General features: G+C 41.2%; 1 protein-coding gene and 1 non-coding gene across 2 annotated transcripts in view; both read left to right on the top strand.

Annotated features, from left to right (window-relative positions):
* Positions 1 to 21,869, top strand: part of Aoah (acyloxyacyl hydrolase) — a 209,362-nt gene that overhangs the window by 47,828 nt on the left and 139,665 nt on the right. The window contains exon 4 of the mRNA XM_028860502.2: positions 6,721 to 6,820. Within this exon, the coding sequence (XP_028716335.1) occupies positions 6,721 to 6,820 (100 nt within the window). The remainder of the gene's footprint in view (positions 1 to 6,720; positions 6,821 to 21,869) is intronic.
* Positions 2,803 to 2,963, top strand: LOC114685968. The gene has a single exon (XR_003733514.1). It is a non-coding gene; the product is annotated as a U1 spliceosomal RNA (small nuclear RNA).

Raw genomic sequence — 21,869 nt, forward strand, 5'->3', positions numbered from 1 at the left:
TATATATGTGTTTAGAGGCCAGCAAGATGGCCTAGCAGGTAAAGGAGCTTACCACATAAGCCAGACCACCTGAGTCCCTGGGACCCATGGAAAGGTTGAAGGAGAGAACTCATTCCACAAAGTTGTCTTCTCACCTCCACACACTCCTACATGTCATGCACACACACGATAAAAATAACTGTATATATAATACAGTATATAATATTACAGCCTTTTAAAATATGTTTTTAATTCTTAACATAGTGTCACATTTTATAAGTCATTTCATATGTGCCACTTAAGTATGAATGTCTGAGATCACCCATATAACTCTCTCAGCACTGTAGCAACATTCTCTCTGACTGTGTGATACTGAATTGTATCTCTAGGGTATTGTTCATGCACTCTGCCACTGATGGCCACACAGGTTGTTCTCCGGATCTCTCCTTGTATATAGTGCTCCTCTGAATATTCCTATAATGAGTGTGTGGTTAGCCCGAGAGTTGGGTGTATAATGATGAAGCTTAAAAGAAATTGTCACCCTCTAAAATATTGTAGCCTAGAGCCAGAGACATTTAAAGGCAGAAGTTTAAAATCATGCAGACTGTGGAGATCTGTGTTCTGCATGTGCACCTGTCTCTATCACTGCTGAACTTATCTATTACAGAAACTGATCATTCTGGAGTATGGCTGTGGCAGGGACCCTATCCTTTACCCCAAACCCCAATTATTGTCATGGCCTAGGAACTGAAGTCAGGCCTGTGGCCTTGCAAGTTTTCCTTAAATTTCAAAATCTACCAATACAGAAAAAATAGTTTCTTTGAATGCAAACCTAACTATGGAATTCCCTTACATCACATTCTTCAAGATCTGCACTTCCTTCTCAGGACTCCTGGCTCCATACATAAGACTCTTCATGAACTGGTCCTGACAGCCCTTCCAAATTCATCCCTTGCTACCTCTCAGCACACCACATTCTCACACTACGACAGGTCTTGTCTAAAGACTTTTACAGTTGTTTCCTATGTTTGATACATCTAAAACCTATACCCAGCACATCGTCCTACTTCTTTGGAGCTCACATCCAGGTCATCTCTTCTGGAAGCTTCCCTGATCCTCTCCAAGCTAATAAGGATATTCTACTTCTACCACATACAAGCAAATTGGCACATGCACACATTCACACATGCACACAACAGTATGCTGTGCAAACCTCTAGAACAGCACTTAGGACATGTGTTTACAATTTAATTATCACTCTACTTTTCTGAGTCCCTGCTAAGTTGACAGCTTTCAAAAGCCTAGGACTACATTTTGTTCATTTTGTGTGTATTTCCAGGTATTCAGCAAAATCCTGACTATATGTCAAAGGAAGAAGGATGGAAAGGGGGTGGAGGAAGAGAAGAAGCAGAGCTGGATGGAGGATAGACTGTTTTGGAGTAAGACAGATACAATAAACGATTCTGTCCACCACTTGTCTATAGAGGTCTAGCACCCTGTCAGCACCAGTGCCCTATAAGTGCCAGCACCCTGTCAGACCAGCACCCCATCAGTGCCAGCACCCCATCAGGACCAGCACCCTATCAGGACTGGCACAGCATCATCAGCTCTATGCTGATAAGGATCTCTCCTTGCATGTGTCTTCCTCTTCCTGCTTGTTTTAAACAGTCAGAGGCATCTTGGAGTTGACTCAGGCCCTGAAAATGACAACCTCATGATTTAATTTTACCTGAATAGCTGCCTTCCAATATGAAATGGATTTCCTGACCTGGAGGCCAGTTCTCCTATTATCTCATACTAGTCACTTCTCAATAATTCATGAACTAATTATGTAGCAATTGCATTTCCTATTCACAGCCATAGCCATAGGATTCTGTAAAGAAAGAGGAAACCTGGGAAATAAGACATTCCCTTCAAAATTCACCATGCAGTGTCTGGATCTATTTGAACTATTGTAACAAAATACCTGACACTGGAAATTCTAGAAACAACAGAAATTTACCACTCATAGATCTGGAGACTTGGAGTACAAGATCAAGGCGTCAGCAGATTAGATGCCTTCTGAAAGGTTCACTCTTGGCTTCATATATACTGCCTTCTTTGTGCAAACTCATGAAGCAGAATTGGCAAACAAGTTACTTGGGCCTCCTTTCTAAAGGGGTATAGATCTCATTCATGAGCAGAGACCCCACAAATGCATATATGTTTGGGGAGAACAAATATCAAGGCCATCTAGATACCTAGAAGAGGCTATCTAGGTAGAAATCCATCCTAGCCAGTCTCCAGGTGGAAAGTCCCCCATCTGGTCCTGACCCACATTGTTGTCAATGCTGCTTTAGAAAATCTAGCTCTGGGCCCTCTAAGCATCGTCTTGCTTCCTGGTGCTCAACTGTTGCTTCCCTGTATTCCAAGTCCAGTAGCTCTCAGAAATCAGAAAAGGGCAACATTTTCATAAGAAAACTAAAGAGCAGAAATTACAAGTTATCATATGACTTAAATATAATGACTTTTATTGACATAAAAAAATACAAAGCATTGTAACTATTTTCTTCAGAAAATAGTAACAGAATTTATTAGACACAAACCAAGTGTAGTGGCTCACACCTATATTCCCAACTCCTACAAAGCAAGGCAAGCTCTCCCTCTGTGAGTTTAAGGCCAGTTTGGTCTACATGTTAAGTTCCAGGTCAGCCAGGATTGCACAGTGAGAAACAGTTTTGTTAAAAAAAAAAAAAAAAAAAAAAAAAAAAAAAAAAACAGGAAGAAAAGAAAAGAAAGGAAAGGAAAAGAAAAGAAAAGAAGCGAAAAAAGAAAATACCTACAAGATTCCCCAGATAGGAAGAGACCATGATCATGAAGGTGATTTTCCCAGGGCAAGGCACACCAACTGCAATGTAGATGTGCTGACCCCTGCGATTTGCTCAAATGTGGGAAATCCAACTGCATGATTTGTGAGAGTGGAAGACCATGTTTACCTCCTTCCTGTTAACAAAAAAATATAAACATATTTTTAAAACCTAAAAAATCACAAGTTCACAATGATAGAGACTCATAAAAGAGGACACTAAATCTTTGGAATTAGGTAGGCTTCCTCCCAACTCCACCTGCCCGTCACCATCTCAGTTAGAGCCCTCTTTGAAGGAGCTTCTGTACCCAGACATCACACCTCACCTCTGGCTCTTCTACAGTTTTGGCCTCCTCTTCTGCATAGGTTCCCTGAGCCTTGAGGGGAGGGGTCTGATCCCATTTAGGACTGAGTTTTCTGGTTGTGTGAGTGTCTGTGTTAACTCCCATCTACTTCCAGGAGCTTCTCTCATTAGGATTAAGTGATGCATTGACTCAATAATAGCAAATGTTTGAGAATAACAACCTTTAATGTAAATGGTCTTAACACATGAATTACAGACTGAGTGGATTCAACTCACATTTTTTCTCCATGAAATTCACAAAACTAGGAAGTACGTCCAAAAACTGAGAATTAAAGATTGTAAAACAACCTACCAAGCAAATAGAAGTTGAAATTAAGCTGATCTGATTCTCATGTCTGATAACATAATGGCAAACCAAAACTAGTCAAAAGAGGTGAAAATGGCCACTGCAGATTAATAAAAGCTTATCAAGATGATATAATTATTGTAAGTATGTATGCATCAACTCAAGAGGACCCCATTTAAAAAAAAAAAAGAACACTGAAAAGCATAAAAGGCCACATGTGTCCTAATACAAAAATAATTGAAGGCTTCACACACCTCACTTTCATGTCTAGATATGAATCTTCAAAATTAAAAATCAGAAAAAGTTCAGAACTAAAGTATACTACAGATCAACAACGTTTAATAGATATCTCTAGAACGTTCCATGCAATAAGTAGGGAATAAACATGCTTCTCAGAGACACATAGAAGACTCTCTAAAATTGCTCACAATAGAATCCACAAAACAAGCCTTATGTTACACAAAATAATTGGACTAACTCCCTGCGTCTTACAAAACCACAGTGGAATAGGCTGGAAAGCAATCGCAATGCTAACCTCAGACAACACATAAATACCTGAAGACTGAACAGTGCAGTTTTAAGTGGACAGTATGACAGGGAAGAAAATCAGGGAGGAATTGTTTTAATTCCTGTATCAAATGGAAGCGAGAGTACAGTCCACCACGACCTCTGGGATACGGACAAGTTATCCTAAAAGGAGAGTCTGTGCCTCTAAATGTTTATATTTCTTAAAAATCAGAGGTATCTCCAAAAGTAATCTAATGATATACCTCAAGGCTTTAGACAAAAGTAGAAACCAAACCCAAAAGCAATATACAGGAACACACACACACACACACACACACACCCACACACACACACACACACACACACCTATCATGGGAGAAATTAATGAAAGAGAAACCAAAAGAACAAACAGCATTATTCAGAATTGGTTCTTGGAAAATATTAATAAGATTGCCAAATCTGTAGCCAAACTAACCAAAAGAAAGTGAAGGAACAACCAAATTAAAACAAGAGACAGACAGATTCCAAAGAAGTCTGGAAGACTGTAAGAGAATAATTTGATAACTTATATTCCAAGATGTTGAAAAATCTAAAATCAATGGTTAATTTTCTAAATGCATATTACCTGTCAAAGTTAAAGCCTCAGACACAGTTTAAACAGACCCATAACAAGACTGGGGTAACTATTAAAAGTCTCCTCCAAAATAAAATCCCAGGACTAGACAGATTGAAGTTGAATTCTCCCAAACCTTTAAGGAAGTTCTAAAGCAAACACTTCTCAAATATCATCTGTGTTCCAACGGAGTTGAATAGACTCAGCCTTCAAGTCCCATTACCTATGGCAATCGTGACCTCTCCCTTAGATCAGTCTCTGCTCAATGCCTGCAGATTTCCTCAACAAACCCCATATTCTGGAGACTCCACTGCATCTTATACCTTACCTCCACTACTTCATGCACAACCTACTCACGAGTCTATGTCCATAATCTGGCCCTGCTATTCATTGTCTGACCTTGGTGTCTTTCTAAGGTGTTGCTGCAAACTCTTACAATTCCTTAGCTCTTATGTTGTGCATGTGAGCAATACCAAGTTCTGTTGCCAATTTAGAATGTAGCCCAGTCCCCTTGGACCACAGATGCAGCAGTCTCTAAGTAGATGGCTAACCCTAGAGAATTACTTCTCCAGCATGCTCCTTTTTCTAGGATAGTAACTTGAAGTCTCTGTGTTTTCAGAAATCTTCTTTGTAAATGAATTTGCAATGTTACAATGCTTATAATAGTTGGGATTCTGATACCGTTCCTGCCGTCACTATGAAACTCATAGTTTGTTTTCAATAGTGTTAATCTAACAATTAAAGATGCTTTGTTCACAGCACCTTGTCTTCGACCATAAACTTTCTCACACTCCTCTGTTCACCGACCTGGATATATTTCATAACATTCTGCTTTGAACTCTAAACCTCACTAAATGCAGAGGGCAATAACCATGCCACAGCCTGAATGAAATTTCCTCCACCAAACAATGTATTTCATTACTTTTGAATTCAGCCTTGCTCAGAGTTTTAGGGGATAGACAAAATGCAGCCAGATTATTTGCCAGTCTATACTATAAATGACCTTCAACCTCGTTTCAGGTGTCCTTACACAGTCCTTTCTGACTCACTGCACTTCTATACACATTATTGTCGTCTGAACTCTTATAAGAATTACCCATTATTCTCTCTTTACTGTAGCCCACAACTCTCTTCTGTATTTCTCCTGTAAACAAGTTCAGAAGGCCTATGGCCTACACAGCCAGGAAGTCACCATAATGAACTCATTTCTCAGTAACAATTTTCAGTGTTCACCACTTTTCTCATTACTTTGACCACATGCCTGGCAAGAAGAAACTTAAGGAGAAGAAATTGTTTGGACTTGTAATTTGAGGGGACATTGTTCATCACTGTGGTGAAAATATAAGTCAAGGTCAGCTGCATCGCCACTTAAGTGGGGTGGGGGAAGAGGGGATGTTAGTGCTCAGAAAGCTTCCCCCTTTTCCCTCACTCATTAAGTCTGGACCACTAGCCCATCAGATAGTACCACTCACATTCAGCCTCTCTGTGAATGCCCTCGCAAGAGGATGCTTTTCCTAGATCACTTAAAATTATCATATTAAAATAGTAAACTTGACAATGAAGATGAGCCATCACACCTTGTTTTAGCTCCTTTGAATCTAGACACAACCGCAGTATTTGAAGACCACTGTCCTTATAGTTTTCTCCATAAAAGAAACAAATTAACAATAATATTTTTCTTTCACAAGAATAAGAGATACATTTAGTTTAAAAGGGAAGAGGTGATTTAGATTATATATAAGAAAATAATTTTAAGTGTGTAAAACTGTATATAAGTAGTTTTTTTTCAATTGTGTTCAATAATCCTCAAAATATTATTCTCATCTCATCATATCCCTCTTTTTTCCTTTCCCAATTGTTTTTGTGGCTTCTCATGAAAGTAATCTAGTGTTCTTTTAAGAGGCTCAGGGACTGTGTGTCCCATCCTGTCCTCAGGACCTTATGCAAGAAACAGGAGACATGAGTATTGCAGGAAATCACAGTGTGGTGTAGTGCTGGGTGAAGCTCTAAGCCGGGTTGTGAGGGCATCAGAATCCATTCCAGGAGTTTAACGGCCTTCGATGTGCTTCCGCTTCCCAATGCCTGAGAGATCTTAATAGCTTTTGCTTTGCTCCATTTCCCGCCAGACTCGGTGAAGCTATGAATGCTGATGTGGTGTGCCATGCTCTGGAATTTTGCAAGCAGGATGCTGTCCAATCACAGTGTCATCTCTACCCCCTTCCCCAGGTGAGTGGGTTCTGCTCTGAATGTCACTTTCCAATAGCCTTTAGGCCCTTTGGAGAGGTTATAAAGGGAAACTTGGTTTCATTTGCGCAGTGGTTTGTGGGCTGGAAACTGAAGAGTCAAGGCTAGAATCTGCATATGAAGGAAAACATGCTGTATTTGTCTTTCTGAGCCTGGGTTACCCCACTCAGTATAATTTTTCCTGTAAATTTTATAATAGAATTTTTCTTTTTAGCTGAATAAGATTTTATTTATCTATGTATCACATTTTCAATATCCATTCATCAATTGATTGGTATCTAGAATTATTCTGTTTCCTAGCTTGTGAATAGAGGTACAATGAACATGGATGTGCAGTGTCTCTGTGGTGGGGTAGACAGTCCCGTGAGCACATGTCCGAGAGAGTCATGACTGAGTCACATGGTAGGTCCAGTTCTAGTATTTTGAGGAACCTCTAGAGTGGCATCCAAAGTGGATGCACTAGTTTACAGTCCTACCAGCAGTGTATAAGGATTACCTTTTCTTCACATCCATGCCAGCGTTTGCTGCCATTTGTATCCTCAATAATCCTTGATGATGGCCCTTCATTCTGATTGGGATGAGATGGAATCTTAAAGTAGTTTTAATCTGCAGTTCCCTGGTGGCAAAGGATATTGAACACTTTTTAGAATGTTTTCCAGGATTTGTAATTTCTTTGGAGGACAATTTGGTTTCATATCATTTTTAAATTTACCTTTCTTTCTTAGACTTTTCTCCCTCTAGTATATTCTAAGTACCAGTCCTCTATTCTATGTAGAAGTGACGAATAGTTTCTTCTATGAGCTGCATCTTCCCGAACAGTTTCCTTTGCCATGCAGAAGCATTTTAGTTTCATTAGATCCCATTTGTCAGTTGTTTGCTTTTCCCCTATGATACCAGAGTCCTATTTAGAAAATTGTTACCTATACATACATATTGAAGTTCATCTCCTATTCTTTCCTCTAACAATTCCAGGGCATCAAATCTTACACTGAAGAAATTGATTCATTTGTAGTTAAGGTTTTCGGAGGGTGAGATATAGGCACCAAACTTTATTCTTCTAAATGTCTATGGCCAGATTTCCCAGAAGCATTTGGTGAGGATGCTGTCTCTTCCAGTGTATATTTTTAGATTATTTGCCAAAAATCAGGCAGCTGTTGTGGTGTAGACTTATTTCTGGGTACACTAGTCTACACCATTGATCTATATGACTATTTTTTTTTTGCCAGTATAGTGATGTTTTCATTGCTATGGCCCTGTAGGATAATTTGAAATTAGATATAGTAATATCCAACAAAGTTATCTTTTGTTCAGGATTACTTTAGAACTCCTTGATCTTCTGTGTTTCTGTATAAAGCTTATGGTTGTCTGTGAAGAATGTCCCTGAGATCTTGATTGAGATGACATGGAATTTCTATATTGCCTTTGATAGGAGAGTCATTTTCATAATATTGATTCTTCCAATCCATGACCATGGTGGGGAGGGGGATTTCCTACCATCTTCCAGTATCTTCTTCTATGTCTTTCTCCAGTGTTTTAAAGCTTTCATTGTAAAGGTTTACAATTTCCTTGGCTAGGTTCATTCCCAGATATTTTTTTACCATGTGGTTGCTAAGAATGGGATTATTTTACTGGTTTCTTTTTTCAGTATGCTTGTCCTTGCTATGTATGAAGGCTACTTATATTTATATATTAATTTTGTGTCCCACCTCTTTGCTGAAAGTGATTATCAGATGATATCTTCAATTATTCCATGTAAAATGTTTCATCTGGCTTCATCCTTGATCTTTCCTCCCATGCAAAGAATGTCTAGGTTCTTCTACTGTTAGCAATAATATTGAACTGGACTGGTAGTAGATAGGAGAATCAAATAAGAGAGAAATCAGGTATTTAAATGCACCTTATCCCTCAAAAACCAAATGAGTTACTCTTGCAGGACAGCCAACTCATCTTAGAATGTCCAGAACATTTCAGGGATCAGCACTAAAAATTCCATATCCCAAGAAAACCTGTTTAGCTGGTTGCTCTCATCTGAGCTTGACTGTTCTTATCCATAAGATGAGTATGATAAAATATCACCCTCCCAAAACTTCCTAAGTAAAGCAAGCAAATATGTGTGTGTGTGTATGTGTGTGTATACACAAAATGATTAGCACAATAACTGCAATACACACACACCTATAATACATTAAAATATTGTTAAAAAGATATTTAATAAGATTATTGTCAATATTATGATTATTTAAGATGGTTTTTTAAGAATCATCTGTATCATATCATTTTGGGCAACTTTTAGTTGGATTGTGGTCAGACGAGGCTGTAAATGTTGACATAATTCTGTCTACATACTGTAGATCACAGCACAGTATTAAACTAAATAAGGCTCACACTATTGATTTTCATGAGCATCCTATTCAAATAATTCTATACCCCTTTCCCTAAAATTATGATTTTTCTGCATTAACAGGTTTGGGTTTCAAACTATTTTATTTATGTTTAAATGAAGTCAACTATAGTACTTTGTGACTTAAACAATGCACATGATTTTTATGATAAAATATTAACTATCAGAGGTTGGGGAGATGGCTCAGTTGGTAAAGCACTTGCCACACAAAATGAGGACCTAAGTTTCAACCCCCAGAACTCAGTTGGGGGGGGGTGGAGAAATGCACACATACAAGATATTAAATATCACAGACCTGAGTAGGAAAAATGGAAACAAGTTCCTCAGAGCACATATTTCATGCTTCTTCAGTAATTAACTGTCAATGTATTTTCCCTAATTCCTCCCAAGAAGCTGTAGAATCCATTGATTTCTAGAAAAGTTAATTTTAAGTGAAAAAAAATTCCAGTGGTCAAATAGCATGTGAATATTGTCTCATCATAATCACTATTTGATATTGGAAGAAGGAAATGTATCTCTGTGTAAGGAAGCAAACATATTAGTCAGCTTATCATCATTATGACAAAGTGCCTGAGAGAGACAATTTACAATTAGAAAAGGCTTGCTTGGGCATATAGTTCAAAGGTTCCACTTCATGATTACTTGACTCTGTTCATGGACTTGTGGTGGGGCAAGACATCAAGATGTAGGGATGGGGGTAAGCAACTCACTTGATGGTGGCTCAGAAGCAGAGAGAGAAGAGGCCAGGAGGAAAGTTTACTCCACAAAAGGCCCACTGCGTTCAGCCACAGCCTGCCTTGTGGGTTTTCCTCACCCTGCAGTAGCACAACAAGTTCTGAGCTCATCCATAAGTAGACTCATTGATGAGGTCACAGCCCTCATGGTTCAGTCACTTCCCCAAAGCTCCATCCCTGAACATTTCGTTAGGGACAAGCTTTCAACGGATAAAGCTTTGGGGACATTCTTGATTTAAATCATAGCAGCAAATGATTTGAGTATTAGCACCATAATAGGGATGCATCATATCCTCAGCGGTCCACACAATGCTCAGCTTTAGCTGATGGTAAATAACACTTCTGGTTTGAGCATACTGTCTGCAGGTAGTTTATCCACCAGGTTTCATTTCTTTATCTCCCCCAGCTTACCCCCCCCCCCCCCCCCGCCCTTTCATGTGGTGCTGGAATTTGAACCTCGGGCCTTTCACATGCCAGCACTCACCCCTCTTTCAGCTGCCAACTTGAGAACATTTCAACAACCCTCTTTGGCTGGGAGGGAGCAGAAAGGATTTCATCCGGGGGTGTTCAGCTTCCACTCAGGGCCATTCTGGGCCACTGGTCAGCTTGCACCCCTCCCTCTGCAGCTACCTCAGCGCCTTTCTTCACTTCCCCTAGAGGGCTCCAGACCCTCTCCCTCTGCCCTGAAGGCCCATCACCAGTCCCTATCTCTGCAGATGATCCAGAAAGCGGGGGAGGGTGGTCCCTCTAGATTCACAGTTCTCTGCTTCCCTTCAACAGCAGTAACTGACATGTCCAGAGCGCTTCCCCAGACTCTGGGGGAAGAGGTTGTGTTTCGTCTTGTCTAGTGGTCCATGCAGCCCTAAGACACCGGCTCCATTAGGACCTCTTGCTCACACGAAGTGGAATCTTGAAGGGCTTAGTAAATTGCAGCAAGTCGCTAGGCCAGGGACGCCACCCCCCCCCCAGAGATGCTAGGCCAGGGATGCCACTCCCCCCCCCAGAGATGCTAGGCCAGGGACGCCACTCCCTCCCCCCCCCAGAGATGCTAAGCCAGGGACACCACTCCCCCAGAGATGCTAGGCCAGGGACGCCATTCCCCCCCCCCAGAGATGCTAGGCCAGGGATGCCACTCCCCCCCCCCCCGAGATGCTAGGCCAGGGACGCCACTCCCGCCCCCCCCAGATGCTAAGCCAGGGACACCACTCCCCAGAGATGCTAGGCCAGGGACGCCATTCCCCCCCCCCCCCCCCCCCGAGATGCTAGGCCAGGGACGCCACTCCCCCTAGAGATGCGACTGCTGTCTCTACTACCCAACAACAAGTGGGTTTTTTGAAGCTGCCCTAAGTGTTTCCAAAACAACCAACTGGAATCCTACCATCAGTAGGGACAGCGTTAAAATGTTCACCTAACTTTAAAAATAAGATTACACCGCAGGATTCTGATAATGTTGTGTGTCCGTTTTTATTGCTGTTGTTGGGGTTTGTTTGTTTGTTTGTTTTTGCTTTTCCCCTTAACATTACATTTTGAACATATATTTTTAAATATACGGGACTATTTTTTTTATTTCCATAGAGTTCAAGCCACTCATACAGATAGGCAAACAATCTTCAGCCCCCTGGTTCCCCTATGATAAGCCGGCCAATGCCCCAAAATAGGCACAACTCTGAAATGCCACCACAAATCAGCTCTTTTATACAAAATTTCATTCTTGAATTTCATGTTGGTGGAATTATTCGGAACAGATAATATCCCTCAGCTTACAATGGTTAGAACTCTAAATTTTCTATTTCATCATGGCACAAAACCAATACGCAGTCAGCAGAAATTAAATTCTAGACCTTGAATTTTCATCTTTTCCACAACTGTCCCTCCCAATCAGCCATGCAATCATGAGAGGAAACCGCCTACACACCAGCACACTTTGTTGCTAGCATTTGGGGATATGGTGTTTTCATATCTTGTTGTGTCTACCAACACCCATATTTGTGTGTATATAGAAGATACTCAGCCCTGAATTATAAAACGGCTCTGTCTTAGACAACTTTGTCCACTGTCGGCTCATGTAAGTGCCCTGAGAGTCTTAAGATGGTGAAACTCAAGATGCTGAGCAAGGCGGGTGCAGCACATGCATTGCAAGCTCATCTCAACTACCCCCTTCTCTGTAAATCAATTCCCAACTCTCCCCCATAAAATGCTAATTATCCCCTCAACCACCATCATAAACCAACTTCCAGCACTTACAATGAGCTAATGATTGATCCAAGTGCTTCATATGTGTTAATTCAGTTAATATTATGGAGGTGACATTGTTGTCTACATTTTATACGCCAAGATAGTAAAGTTACATGGATTTCCTTACAAGGATGTAAGCATATGGAGAGTGGTATGGGTGTAAACGAGGGGCAAGGAAATGAGAGAAGGGAGAAGTAAACTGTGCAGGTCTCTAGGGGAGGGGTGCATTTCATCACTCGCCCTCTGTGCATACAAAACAGAAGAATAACTGGTGTTGGTGTATGGGTTTATGTGTGCAAAGCCTGTTGTACACATTGTCTTACATCAGAGCTTACAAACTAAAATCCAATTGTAGTTCTCCTTTTCCCAACTGCACCCTCTGGCCCCCCGGTCCTGAAATTCCCAGCAGACTCTATAGCTTTAGCAGAGCAGTCTCAATTGTAACTGTGCTAGAGACACCTTCCATATTTCCAGCATCCCAAAGGCACATGCAAGACTGCCACACCCACCCAATCCACATGAAAAGAAAATTATATTCAAATAGTACACCTCCGTGGAGCTAGGTCCTTCTCATTCCCTCAGGCCTCCAGGACACCTAATCTGCCTGGAGGAAGAGCACTGTCTTAGGAAGCAGGCAAACTTCAAAGAAGCTTCCATGGTGAATCCAGCTCCACAGGAGCCAGACACTCTCTGGTACTGAGAGAATGGATGTGTGGTACACAGGGAGTTCTGGGATCTGGTTCACAGGAAGCTGACATACATAGTTGTTGGAAGTAGTTAGTCTGCAGTTAAATGAAAGTGACATGTGACAATTTCTTGTGTGGCTAGAAAATAAACAAGTTGTCTTAGGACTTTATTTTATGAAAAAATATCTCCTACCTTTTCAAATTCAAGTTCTTAGGCTGCACAGACTTGGGGCTAAGATCTCAAGGACAAAAGTAGGAATCTTCCTGAGATTCATTCCTCAGGTATGTCTGTCCTGTGCAAGTGACAGTGCCCTTCTGCTCACAATGCTGCTCTTAGCCTGTGAGTTCATGCCGCACTTTCAGGTGTTAGTACCTACTCTTCCCCAAGCTCTGCTTCTCTTGATAAACTTTTTGCTTTTCAGCAGTTTGGTTACCGTAGCTGTGATCAGAGCTCCCTGGAGGCCCACTAAGGAAAAGCTGTGTCTCTGGTCTGGACAGAGCTCTAACAGGCCAAGCTACCCAAACCATTAGCATTAACCCAACCAAGCTGGTCAAGCACCTGGTGAAGAGAATATTCCTCAGGAAGGTTGATTCACGCTAAGCCATTTTGAGGTGAGATGGGAGGAATAATTATCCCTTCAAGGAGATAATAAAAATTTCCTTCCCAGGCACTCCATACCTCATACAGTCACTTATGGAACTGGAGCCAGGGCTGGGTTAAGTCTGCCAGTTTTCTGGATTACTCAGAAAATTAATACATTTGTTTCTTTTTCTTTCGTTTTGATACTTGCCAAAGCATGGGCATACTTTCCCAAACACTCTGGGCTTCCTCCCTCTTTTTCTGAAGCTCTCCACCCCTTCGCCTCAGGCTTCCTGTTTCCTTACTCACCTGCATGGCTAACTCAAATGGCTTAGCTTTATCTCTTCCTCTACTCCATCTCCCCCTCCAGGCAGTTACTGAGATTCACAGTTTGCCTGCTGTAGGGTTTTCTTTTAAATTCTAACAAAATTGTTCCCAAGCATCTTTCTAAATCAGTTCTCAAATTCTTTGATTAGCAAGATGAAAAATCCTCAATTTTCATGGTAATGTACGGTACCCCAGGTGAGTCTTCCCAAAATTTCCAGTAACAATCTCTAATTTACAAAAAGTTACTAGAATAACACACAAGATAAACCCCTCACCTGAGCTTGGTCTCCCCAGTATAAGCATAGCATCATTTAGTCAAAACTAAAGAAGGTGGCATTCATTATACTATTTTACTGGCATGACTGTTAACTAAACACCAGGCTTAATTAAAGATATCATTAGTTTTATCACCAGCATCCTATTCTAGCATCTGCTCTTGGTGCACATTCCATTTAGTTCTTATGGTGGTTTGCCTAAGAATGACCTCCACAGGCTCATATATTTGAATGCCTAGTCACCAGGTAGTGGCTATTTCAAAGAATTAGAAGGGCTAAGAAGTGTGGCCTCGTTGGAGGGAGTGTTTCATGGGGGTGGGCTTTGAGGTTTCAAAAGCTCAAGCCAGTCCAGAGTCCCTCTTCCTCTTGCCTGTGGACCAAAGTGTAGGTTTCAGCTGCTCTCCTAAAACCATTCATGCCCGCGTGCTCCCATCATGACTAAGTCTCTGAAACTGTGAGCAATTTCAATGTTTTCTTCCATAAGGCTTGCCTTGATTCTGGTGTCTCTGCACTGCAATAGAACGGTGACTAAGACAGTTCTCATGTCTCCATAGTGTCCTTTGGTCAGTGACAACTTAAAAAAAAAAACAAAACACTCATGGTGTTCTTTCTTTCTTTCTTTCTTTCTTTCTTTCTTTCTTTCTTTCTTTCTTTCTTTCTTTTCTTATTTATTTATACTCATTTTACACACCGTCCACAGATTCCCCTCTCATCCTTCCTCCCGCTTCCCCACCACCACCCCTTATCCCCTCCTACAACAGGGCAAGTTCTCCCATGGGGGGACAGCTAAGCCTGGTACATTCAGTTGAGGCAGGACTGAGCCCCTCCTCGCTTTATCAGGGGTGAGCAAGGTGTCCGACCATAAGTAATGGGATCCAGAAAGCCAGCTGATGCACCAGGGACAGATCCTGATCACACTGCCAGGGACCCCTCAAACAGACCCAGCTACACAACTGTCTCCTGTATGCAAAGGGTCTAGTCTGGTCCCATGCAGGTTCCACAGGTGTCGGTCTAAAGTTCATGAGTTCCTTTGAGACAGGTTCTGTGGTATTGTGTTCCCCAAAATATTGTGTATTCTAATAAATTTAACTGGGGTCAGAGAACAGACAACCACTAGATACAAAGGCTAGAAAATGGTCGCACTCACACCTTTAATCCTAGCATTCCAGAGATAGAAATCCCTCTGGATCTCTGTTAGTTCAAGGCCACATTAGAAATAGCCAAGCATGGTGACACACACCTTTAATCCCAGAAAGCGAGCCTTTAATCCCAGGGAGTGGTGGTAGAAAGCAAAAAGATATATAAGGCGTGAGGACCAGAAACTAGAAGCATTTGGCTGGTTAAGGTTTTGGCTGGTTAAGCATTCAGGCTTTTGAGCAGTAATTCAGCTGAGACCCATTCCGGATGAGGACTCAGAGGCCTCCAGTCTGAGGAGACAAGACCAGATGAGGATCCGGTGAGGTGAGATAGCTGTGGCTTGTTCTGTCTCTCTGATCTACCAGCTTTGACCCCAATAACTGGCCTCGGGTTTGATTTTATTAATAAGAACTTTTAAGATTCCTGCTACATCTGGCGCCCAACGTTCGTGTTACGAATTCATGAAAAAGCTGTTTGCCTGTGGCCTTGTGAGCCCCAGCTCAGGCCCAAGCTACACTCAGCCGGTTGTGGTGGCACACGCCGGCTGGATTTGCTGAAGGAGGCAGAGGCAGTACGATCCCGAGTTTGAGGCCGGCCTAGGAGGCTTGGGAGAAGTTTTGGCCCGGACTGAACCACAAACAGTGGTGGGACCATGGAAGCAGTGGCTACTGCTCCACGTTGCCAGCTCCTTCTCATCATGTTGGTGACTGCGGTGATGCTGCTACCTGGAACAAAGGGTTTACTGCTGCTGGTTCAGAGAAGAATTGCCAGGACCATCGTGTTACAAGAAAGCGTCGGCAAAGGTCAGTTTGGAAAAGTTTGGCAAAACAAATGGTGGGGAGAAATTGTGAAGATTTTCTGTTCTAGGGAAGAATGTTCATGGTTCTGAGAGACAGACATTTATCAGACTGTGATTGCTCTAAACCACGGAGGAGGCAAAAAAAAAAAAAAAAAGTCTGCATGGAACCATGACCACACCTAACAGCAACTTTGAAATCTTCAAAAGGACTATGGTAAAGCCATTAAGTTGATTAACACCACGGAAAGATCTGCTTTGGACTACAAACTGCTTAGGACAATTTCAAGATGACTAGCTGAGATGATTCAGCCTGACAGACTACTTGAACAAAGACTTGAAACAAGCCCTGAACTTTTCTATTATGCAGAAACTGGTCAAATGATACAGGACTTGATGATTAACCCAAAAATTTTCTTTTCAAGATTCCCTAAAGATATTTTCACCCCTAGAAAGCAAAAAGAAAAAGGGAATATAGATATGAGATAGATCATCGAATCTACTCTGAGAAAAAAGATAAAGAAATAATAGGATAAATAGGTGGATCATTGAATCTACACTAAAGAAAGAGGGGAAGATATAAAAATGACAAAAGGTAGACTACTGAATCTATTATGAAAAGAAAAAAGAGAAAATATGGATATGATAAGATAAAAAGGGAGATTATGGAATCTACTTTTAAAAAGGAACTACTTGTTTTAAATAAGATAAGTAATGAAAATTTTTTGGTCTGAGTTTATCAGATGTTACTGGACTGGACATTGTTATTATATATAATGGAGTTTTTATCTGAATCTGTCAAATGTTAATGGACTAGACATCATTAATGTAATTTTTGGCTGTATATATTGTATATACTTATTGTATAGTTTTTCTTGTATTAGTTATAAGCTTTTTTAATTTTAGACAAAAAGAGAGGAAATGTGGGATTGTGTTCCCCAAAATATTGTGTACTCTAATAAATTTAACTGGGGTCAGAGAACAGACAACCACTAGATACAAAGGCTAGAAAATGGTCGCACTCACACCTTTAATCCTAGCATTCCAGAGATAGAAATCCCTCTGGACCTCTGTGAGTTCAAGGCCACATTGGAAATAGCCAAGCATGGTGACACATGCCTTTAATTCCAGAAAGCCAGCCTTTAATCCCAGGGAGTGGTGATAGAAAACAGAAAGATATATAAGGCGTGAGGACCAGAAACTAGAGGCATTTGGCTGGTTAAGGTTTTGGCTGGTTAAGCATTCAGGCTTTTGAGCAGTAATTCAGCTGAGACCCATTCCGGATGAGGACTCAGAGGCCTCCAGTCTGAGGAGACAAGACCAGCTGAGGATCCGGCGAGGTGAGATAGCTGTGGCTTATTCTGTCTCTCTGATCTACCAGCATTGACCCCAATAACTCGCCTCAGGTTTGATTTTGTTAATAAGAACTTTTAAGAATCCTGCTACAAGGTTCAGTTGCAGTAACAACATTTTAGTCTTTTCTTGCTTTTCATAACCTTGCCAGTTTTGAGACATCTGTGATAATGCACCTTACTAAAAAAATTGAATGTTTGATATTTTTCTCTTGGTAGACAGGGTTATAGTTTTTTTTTTTTTGTTGTTGTTGTTTTTTTTTTTTTTTTTTTTTTTTTTTAGGAAAATGGGAAATGGCCTTCACATATCCTGTTAGGGGTGCATTATGCCCCATGACCATCTGTAAGGTCAGCCTGAATCACTTGGAAAGGTGCTGTTGGCCAAGTGTCCCCACTATATGGTCATTATTTCCCAGTTCCTCTTACTTTGTTATTTAGAAGTCAGTGTGGCTTATATTCAAGGTAAACAGAGAAGACCAAGCCCAGCCTTGCACTATTTGGAATTCTTCTGGAAAGAAGTATATCCTCCTCCAAGATATTCAGCAAATCATTTCTTTTAATTGTAGACTGATGCATTTGTACTTTACACTCTGTGTTAGAGTCTAAATCTGGATTGCTTGTTTTGTGGCTCAACTTTTCTAGCTTCATCACCATTTAAACTCTTGGGCTCTGTATCTGCATCCCTTTGCATGCCTTCTCCTTATAAGCACTTCCTTTCCCTCTGGGTCTCTCAGCCAGATATAGCTTGTCATGTATTGTTTTCCAACTCCAACCATAAAATTAGCCATTTATATCAAGAAACTCTGGTTTCTTTTGTTGAACAATGATATTTAGAAGCCAAGGTCTGGATACTTAAAGCATCCTTTGCTCCTGGGATCTCATTGCTTTTAGCCCTTCTCAGTGGAGTGCCAAGGAACAATGCACAAATCACAAAACGACAGTGGTATGGTTCTGTCGATCTTTCATGTGTGTTCATGTGTGTATACTTGAATTCCTACTAATCTCTCCAATTTTAATCAGGTTTCCCAGGGCCAAACTTATAGATATTTATTTCCAAACATTTGACAGTTGAGACTGAAGGTCTTGATTTAAGAGGCATGACTTGTGAGTATGAAGTGAATCCAACCTACCTGTGTTGCCACACAGACTGGAGCACATTCAGAGTGGTGGCTGCTCAGAGCCAGAGGCAGCTCTGGCTTTAGTGATAAGGACATACACTGAAGGACTTCATTTTCAGTAGTCTTGCACAAGTGTACCCATGTCCTCCATACTAATGTGTCTACACAGCCATTCACCCACTCAGTCATGCTTCAAGGAGCATTTCTTGAGAACTTACTCCATACTTGGATGTTGATCCAGGTACCCTGTTATCTCTTTTTAACTGTCATCAGTTTGCAGGACAGACATTCCTATTTCATAAGTAAAGACTTCTCTAAAGTCTCTTAGCTTCTAAAGAATAATATTTTCCTTTATTGCAGCCAGAAATTATTAATGTAGAAGGAATTAAGTAGAACAGTATTCCAACAAGTATGGCAGGGAATACAGATGCAAATGGTGGGCAGGGTCGGGGGCACAGCTAGTAAATAAACAGTGGGGACAGGCAGTTTTTCAACAGAGATTCAGGGAGGAATAGGAGCCTGCAGAGGAAGGCTGAGTTCTCCTTGAGAAAGTAGGAGAGCAGCTTGCTAATCTCTCTCACAGGAAGCCAGGCATCTTCAAAGGAGAGTAGGAGCACCCCCTGCCCTCCCCCACCCACCCACACACACCACACCTTGCCTGCTGTAGCACTTGAGCAGGGATCCTTTGCACTGAAAGGTGAGAGCTCTTCTGTGGTGGTATTGTGTTCCCCAAAATATTGTGCACTCTAATAAACTTATCTGGGGTCAGAGACAGGACAGCCACAATATTAAACATAGAAGATAGGCAGTGATAGCACATGCCTTTAATCCTAGCATTCCAGAAATCCATGTGTTCAAGGATACAGCCAAGCATGGTGACTCACGCCTTTAATCCCAGAAAGCGAGCCTCTAATACCAGGGAGTGATGGTAGAAAGAAGAAAGGTATATAAGACATGAGGACCAGAAACTAGAAGCTTTTAGCTGGTTAAGGTTTCAGGCTCTGGAGCAGCAGTTCAGCTGAGATTCATTCTGGATGAGGACTCAGAGGCTTCCAGTCTGAGGAAACAAGATCAACTGAGAAGTTAGCCAGGTGAGGTTAGCTGTGGCTTGTTCTGCTTCTCTGATCTTCCAGTGTTCACCCCAATAACTGGCCTCAGGTTTGATTTTATTAATAAGACTCTTTAAGATTCATGCTACACTCTTCTACTGGAGCCCTGGCTTGAAAGTCATTGTTGACGACCTGAAAACCTTGTCCCTTCTGCAATGGCCTTTTCTTTGTTATCTAAGATTCCAGATATCCAAAATCAAATCTGCATGCTCATCACCCTTTCCCTACAACCATTCCTTGACTTCCACCCACTCTCCATGGATTTGTCAAACTCTTTCCAGTCTTTCTTTGAACAGTATCAAGGGCTTCTTAAGTGTTCAATGCTGGGTTATGAGATTGTAAGGCTGTCTAGTAGAGGCAGCCGCCTCCACAGCCCGGCATAAGAGATGGTACACTAAAGATGCCCTATAGGTATATATTAAATAAATCGGCTGCAACTGGAACACAGACTTACCTGCAAATATGAATAGTCAAGCCTTCATGATGCTCCATATCTCTCCACTCTTAGCCCAAACTTGTTGGTGTCTGCATTCCCAGCACACATCCTTCATTTTCATAGTCAATACGGCCCAGGAAAAATCTCATTGCATTTTTTAGATTTGGGCCTTCCTGCTGCTAAGTTCTAGGAGATTCACTGTGAGTATCTATTCTTCCCTTTCTAGTAAGCCTTTCTGACCCAGGCCACAGTTACATCTTGGGAATGTATATCCTATTTATTTCCCTATTGTGAGAGCAGCTGCAGTAGAGCCCTAAACTTGAATGAGAACCATCCGAGGGCATATTCTTAGAGCTATGATAGCTCCTTGAATCAAATAGGTATTCAATAAATGATGAATGAAGAAATGAATACACAAATCAAAAATACGATGAAATTGGCAAGAGAATTGACACATATTCACCTGCCTGTTCACAACCAAACACTCCCCTAGTAACCAGCAATTGTCTTAGTCAAAAAACCAGTCTCCAATCCTAAGATCAGTTTTGTTGTGTGTGTGCAGCTGTGTTTCTTTAACTCTTGTGTGTTTTCTAAGACCTAAGTCTCCCAAGTTTGCATGTGTCCCTTCATCGTTGTAATCAGGACACTGAGAAAAAAAATGAATGAAATGTTCCCAGTTAACAGAATCCCTATGTCAAGGAAACAACCACTTCTCTCATCAGCTTCTCACAGGAATCTGCATGGCTTCTCTCACACACAATTCTAGACGGTAACAGCTCCAACCCCAAACTAGACAGAATCATTTTCTCTGTCTTGTTTGGTATTTAGTAACAAACTTGTGTTTGCTCTGCCTTAATTGGGTGTAGTGTCTGAGCAGGATTTTCTTTCTGTATCTAAATGCTGAAAACATACACTGTTAAGTCAGGAAGAAGCTAAGTATGTGAGCATCCAAGCTGGAGTTAGGAGAGTTTCCTTTGTGAGTGGTGGCTGGTCCCTACTGTTAGCAAAATATCAAAAATTCTAATGTTCTTTCTGAAGGAAAAGAAAGAGCAACTGACAACATTTCACCTTGATTTGGTACCTTAATATTCTAGAAGAGTTAAAGTTTGTCAAATTAAATTAAAATTAATTAAACCCATGGCTATGCCTGAACGATTGCTAGACCTTTGGGTACTGAGATCAGAAATAAACTAATCAAAAGCATATTGGAAGAAGCTGACAGGTTTCAAGATATAGTCATATTTTATTCATATAACACAGCTTTCCAAAGCTGTTACTGCATGATAGGTACACATCATGGGTCAATAATAGATAATACAACCTTGGCTCACCCATATCCTCAAAAATCTTCCATACACTTTCCAGTATCCTTATTTTACATATGAGGAAAAGATCGAGAAAGTTGTTTGCTCTATGTTTTAATTGACAATATTTTTAAACTTCCTGTTTAAATATCTAAGGATTTTTAAATAATGAAACAGAAAAGGAATGCCAATTAGAAACAGAAATTAGTGGTAAAACATTCTTCATCTTAGAACTAAATGCTGGACATCGTGTGTATCTGTGGGTTGGGGGTGGATGCTGGACATGATGTATGTCTGTGGGGGTGATGCTGGACATGATATGCATCTGTGTGTGGGAGGATGCTGGACATGATGTTTGTCTGAGGATGCTGGACACAGTGTCTGGGGGTGCTGGACATGATGTGTGGGAGGGGTGACGGACAAGATGTGTGTCTGTGTGTGTAGGGGGAGATGCTGGACATGAAGTGTGTCTGTGTGTGTAGTGGGAGATGCTGGACATGATGTGTGTCTGTGTGTGTAGGGGGAGATGCTGGACATGATG

This window comes from Peromyscus leucopus, chromosome 5 (genome assembly GCF_004664715.2).
Source record: "Peromyscus leucopus breed LL Stock chromosome 5, UCI_PerLeu_2.1, whole genome shotgun sequence".
Lineage (NCBI taxonomy): Eukaryota > Metazoa > Chordata > Mammalia > Rodentia > Cricetidae > Peromyscus > Peromyscus leucopus.